Source organism: Etheostoma spectabile, chromosome 10 (assembly GCF_008692095.1).
Source record: "Etheostoma spectabile isolate EspeVRDwgs_2016 chromosome 10, UIUC_Espe_1.0, whole genome shotgun sequence".
Lineage (NCBI taxonomy): Eukaryota > Metazoa > Chordata > Actinopteri > Perciformes > Percidae > Etheostoma > Etheostoma spectabile.
Genome location: NC_045742.1, coordinates 17,081,207 through 17,086,818, shown reverse-complemented (window position 1 = coordinate 17,086,818; position 5,612 = coordinate 17,081,207). Strand labels below are relative to the sequence as shown.

Below are 5,612 nucleotides of genomic sequence, written 5' to 3'. Positions count from 1 at the left end.
ACCAGACTCTCCTCTAGAGGTGAGGTGCAATGCGCAAAGTCTTTACCTATTCAAACATCGTTTCTCTGAAATGAAGTGTATATTTTAATAGGTAGCTGGCCACAGTTTAACCGAAAACAAGTTCTCTCTGTTGGTTTCAGCACCACAGTGTGGACAGCTCCTCTTGATCTGAAAGTGTTTTTTGGCCTAAAAAACTTTCTTCTGTCCTCATAGCTTCTGTTCAAATTTATCTCGTCTCAAAATACTTGTCCTTCTATTTCTACCTAGATTACCATAAAACATAATAAGTAATAATAATTATAATAATGCTCTTCTTGGTTTTATTATTATTTTCCTTATAACTATTAGTGTTAGTTATTGTAGCATTAATACATCTTAATTGGGCAAATTTCTCAACATTTGAACATGTAAACTGCCCTACACAATTCAAGAAATTAAATTTGTATTTTTTAAGTCAGTAGCCATAATATACAACGTCAAAATGCATCCATAAGCTTTGTATACAACATCTAAAGTGTTTTTAATAATGTGCACTCCCATACATTACCGTGGAGGGGCTCTGAGCGCCGCTGTTGATACATCGCTGACTAACTGACTAAGTAAGCAGTGCAGCGGTCCACCCCTTTAATTCCCTTCAGTGTTTTTCTGCTTGGAGAGAAGACGGTCTGGCCCGTGATGGTTTAAAGTGAAACGTTTCTTGAGGACTTTCTCTGCTGAAAATATACATTTTCAATTCATGGATCTAATTTCATGAGTTTTTCATTGAAAGAGATTATTGCCTCTGTTCCTCTGGATTTATGATGGCGTGTTTGTGGATAACCGTTCGCAGAGGCCGATGGCAGCCTCTGTTCGTCATTCTTTGTCTTTGAAGCTGGAGCTCAGATTACGTGACAGGCTCGGTTATCCGTTAAACCAGAGGAAGCAGGCAGACGGGTTTGTTGTTGGAACATTCGTAGTGATTGGGCTTGGTGGGCGAGGTAACTCAGGTAAACGCTCGAATATGATACAAAAAGGAAGCCGACATAGGTTGATTTAAACCGAGACAAAAGCATCATTGTTATTGAAAGAGCGAATTCGACGAGAAGAGTGTGTGGAAAGGCGACGCCTGTAGCTTCACCCCGTTCGAAGGTAATTTAGAAATCCAATCCCAGCTTAGCTGGGTAACGTGTCAAGGAAGTAATAGACAAAACGATAACAGTCCGTCGATTCCCAAAAGAGAAATCAATTTAGAAAATGTTGAAATATGCGCATCGGGACTCGCTTTCTTGGAGAGTGCACGACGACCTGATGTTCGGTAATCAATGATGTTCAGAAATACACATTGACCCCGGATATTCAAATTAGAGAGTACAGAGCCAGTCCGTGCGGGGAATATGATCGAAATGGTTTCAATCCCGTTAGACCGATGAGAAAGAGGAGAACTCACACCAGTCGTTTGATTGCTTACAGATGGAGGGGGAGCCACACGATCACGGGACAGGGCGAATGCGTATCACTGCTAGATTGCTAAACGATAAGCGCCAAGTTTGCAGCCAGCCTGTTTATAAAGCAGATCGTCGAGGAGAATTCTCCTGACAGGAGAAACAGGTGGTAACCATGTATTAGTGCAAGTGAACGAAGATTAAAAGGATTGGTCAAGGCGACGGTGAATATTTTCTATAGCATCATGTTGCCAGAGGGCAAAGACAGCTTTTTGATGTAAATGTCAAAACTGGAGGAGATAAAGTTGCAGTGAAATAGAGTTTGAGAAAATACTAAAACTCATCAGTAAAACGTTAAGGCACCCCCAGTGATACGGGGGACATTCGATACAAGGCAAAGGTATCAAATAATTGACGAGGAATGAAACGTCCCTACATACAGAAGTTGATGGTCATTTTAAATCGAATCGGAGGATCTCCTCCAGTAGACAATCTATAGTGTCACTCAAGTGAATGACCGAAGATGCTTGGGGAACCCGGGTGTGTTCAACTGCTCCATTAACTGAATACCTTTCAAAACGAGTCTTCATTAACAGGATATTATACTATAGTCACCGAAGACGTCTTAGACAGAGAAAGTGTTTCTGAGTATAACATCACCATAACCGTCTCCGACCAAGGCTCTCCGCCTCTGACTAGCAGTAAAAACATCAATGTAAAAGTGTCTGACGTTAATGACAGCCCACCCAGATTTGACCAATCAGAATATAGTAAGACTGTACCAGAGAACAACTCACCTGGATTTTCTATATTTACTCTCAGTGCTACAACTGCAGACTGGGGCCAAAACTCTCTGTGTCTTACTTTTCTGGAGAGAAAAGATTAATGGGGCAGCGGTGTCTTAGTCGTGTCATAAATTCAGAAAATGGTTGTCGTTCAGCAGTGAGGTCGTGATTATGAGAAATCAGAGTGGTGTGAATTTAACGTAATGCTCGTGCGCGGATCCCCTCTTGAGTTCAGTGGTACAGTTAGAATACTGATCAGGACCGAAACGACAACTCCTCAGGTTCTGTACCCAGTCCAGAGGTGGCTCTCTGGTTGCTGAAATGTTCCTCGTTAGAGATGGGGCTATTGGGCACTAAAGTGGGGGCATGTTGATGTGGACTTGGACAGAATGGCCTGGCTCTCGATAAACTGCAAGAAAGCACAGACAGGGCGGTTTTGAAGTGGGCTCAGAATGGAGAAATAAGACATCCGCCAAGTCACTGATAAAGATGCTGTGAAAAAGACTGACTGTTACGTGGAGGACACGGGCAGCCCTCTCGTTCAGTACAGTCATTGTTAACGTGGCGTGGCGGACAGCTTCGAAGTGCTGTCTGAGTTCACTGACTTTACACCCGACAAGGAGTACAATGACAACACTGACTTTTTACTTGTGTTGGCTTTGCTGTAGTTTCCTTCTCTTCATACGTGTTTAGTGTGAGATATCAGTGAAACATCTACAGATGGAGACAGTCCGCTCCTGTTCACTCCAATCTCTGTGATTCCATATTACCACCACGTTACTCAGACACTTTGGGGACAGGGACTCTCCAACACGTGTACAATTACGAGGTGTGCAGGACGACTGACTCCGAAAGAGGTGACTGTAAGTGCGGCAGAGGACTGGTAGTCAGAAGCTGTGAGATGGACCCGTCTACAGGGAACGATGCAGCGGATACAGAGTGAAAAGAACATCCTGGATGAACCAGACTCTCCTCTAGAGGTGGGTTATTTAATCCATCATCCTTCACATTCTTGGAATGCACTAATTGTACTGTGTTTTCAGATAACATATTATTTTCTTTAATTGCTTTGCTACCTGCTACTAGTATACTTCAGTACCACAATGGATGGACAGCTCATCTCAGCGTTAAATCAGTTAGAAAGAATTAGTAAGACAATTGAAAAACGTAAAAGGCCTACTGCGTGTTAACAAACCGTTTTTCTGCATGGGCAGTGTTTCTGTCTTTCTTGCAACTAGAAAATATTTATGTCTTCTGGCTGCTCTTCATTTTCCTTTCCCACTTTATTTCTTCTGTTACTTACACGCTACACTTAGTTATTTTCATTTAATTTCAACACAGCATCCAGTATAAATGCACAGATTGAAATAAACCTAACTTTTCAATACAAACCTAGGTCAGCTGGCTAAAAGAAGGTTTTTTTGCCAATTCTTTATTGACAGCTCTTGTTATTTTTCTATCGGACTGCAAGGGCCGCTGTTGGTCTTCAAAACACATGTGAAGCTTTTGAACTGCAGCTACACTCCCAGTATTCCTCTTGTATCGCGGAGAGCAGGACACTCGGTCTTCATTTTTACCAATGTTATTTATACTAATGTATTTCTTGTCAGACTGTGGATTATAAACACATCTCCAGAAGGACGATACGGGGTATTAAGTCGGCTTTTTGCAACATAATTTTATGTGGAGTAGGGTGGATTGCTTCGGGAATATGCCTTTTATCAGCAGTGAATCCACCGTTACATGGCAAGTACTGGCCTTCATCCTTGTTTTTCTCATTGACGCGACTGTCTGTCAGATCCGCTACTCTGTCCCGGAGGAGATGAGAAAGGGATCCTTTGTAGGAAATGTGGCTGAAGATTTAGGTATCGACGCTAAAAGACTGATTTCAGGCGGTGCACGAATTGTTAGCAGCGATAGCAGCGAGTATATTAGGCTCGATACAGACAAAGGGATTCTTGTCGTGGGAGAAAGAATAGATAGAGAGCAGCTCTGTGGGCAGACAGCGCCCTGTAGCTTGAATTTCGAAATAATTATGATGAACCCAATGCAACTACATAGCGTTGTAGTAGAAGTGTTGGATGTAAATGATAATTCACCCGTGTTTCATGAGAAAGAAGTGCATGTAGAAATACTAGAATCTGCTCTTGCAGGAACCGAAATATTACAAGAGAGTGCCACAGACCCTGATGTTGGCATCAACGCTTTACACGGCTATACCTTACACCCAACAACACATTTCAATATTAAGGTCTTGTCCAGCCCAAATGGCCATAAATATGCACAGTTGTATCTTTCTAATGCTTTAGACCGCGAGAAACAGGAAAATATGCTTCTTACGCTAACTGCTGTGGACGGCGGTGAACCACAAAGATCAGGGACACTAAAAATACATGTAACTGTCCGAGACACAAATGACAATGCTCCAGTTTTTACGCAGTCAAATTTCAAGGCGTCTGTTAAAGAAAATGTCCCAAAAGGAACCTTAGTGGTGAGCTTAAGCGCAAAGGATGCAGATGAAGGGATGAATGGCCGTGTCACATACCACTTTAATCGCATGTCTAGTAATATTGCTGGACTATTTCATCTCGATGAAAACAGCGGCGATTTAACTGTAAACGGCATGATTGATTATGAAGAGAATAAAATATATGAGATTGGTGTGCAGGCAAAAGATCAAGGTGGACAAAGCACATCAACAAATGTAATAATTGAGGTAACGGATGTAAATGACAACGCACCTGTAATAACACTGACCTCGTTTTCTAGTGCCATCCCTGAGGATTCTCCCAGTGGGACCACTGTTGCTATCATCAACGTTAAAGATCTAGATTCGGGCAAAAATGGAAAAGTCGATTGTTCAGTAAACGGCAGTATCCCCTTTGCAATCCACTCCTCTCTGAAGAATTATTATACTCTGGTAACAAACGGTGTTCTTGACAGAGAACGTAATCCTGAATACAATATTACTTTCACGGCTGTGGATGAAGGTAGCCCACCACTCTCCACTGACAAGACAATAACACTTCGTGTATCTGACGTCAATGACAATGCCCCCTTGTTTGAACGGAGTTATTATGAAGCTGATATCATCGAGAATAACCCCACAGGATTATCTGTTTTTTCCGTGAAAGCACGCGACTCTGACTCTGGCCAAAACGCACGAGTGTCTTACCTGCTTATTGATACTCAGTTAAATGGTAACCCCATATCCTCTTACATATCTGTTAACGCAGAAAGTGGAGTTATACAGGCAGTTCGGTCATTTGACTATGAGCAAATAAAAGCTCTAAATATTTTTGTGAAAGGGCAGGATGGGGGTTCCCCGCCTTTAAGCAGCAATACCACAGTTAAATTAAATATTCAAGATCAGAATGATAACCCTCCTCAGGTTCTGTACCCAGTC

At 42.2% G+C, this 5,612-nt stretch overlaps 1 protein-coding gene and 1 pseudogene across 1 annotated transcript in view; both read left to right on the top strand.

The window, feature by feature from the left end:
- The first annotated feature begins 1,449 nt into the window (after positions 1–1,449).
- On the top strand, positions 1,450–3,286 carry LOC116697320 (protocadherin beta-5-like; annotated as a pseudogene).
- Positions 3,287–3,626: 340 nt separating this feature from the next.
- Positions 3,627–5,612, top strand: part of LOC116697319 (protocadherin gamma-A5) — a 2,594-nt gene continuing 608 nt past the window's right edge. Inside the window, exon 1 of the mRNA XM_032528648.1 lies at positions 3,627–5,609. Coding sequence (XP_032384539.1) covers positions 3,888–5,609 — 1,722 coding nt within the window. The 5' untranslated portion in view covers positions 3,627–3,887. The remainder of the gene's footprint in view (positions 5,610–5,612) is intronic.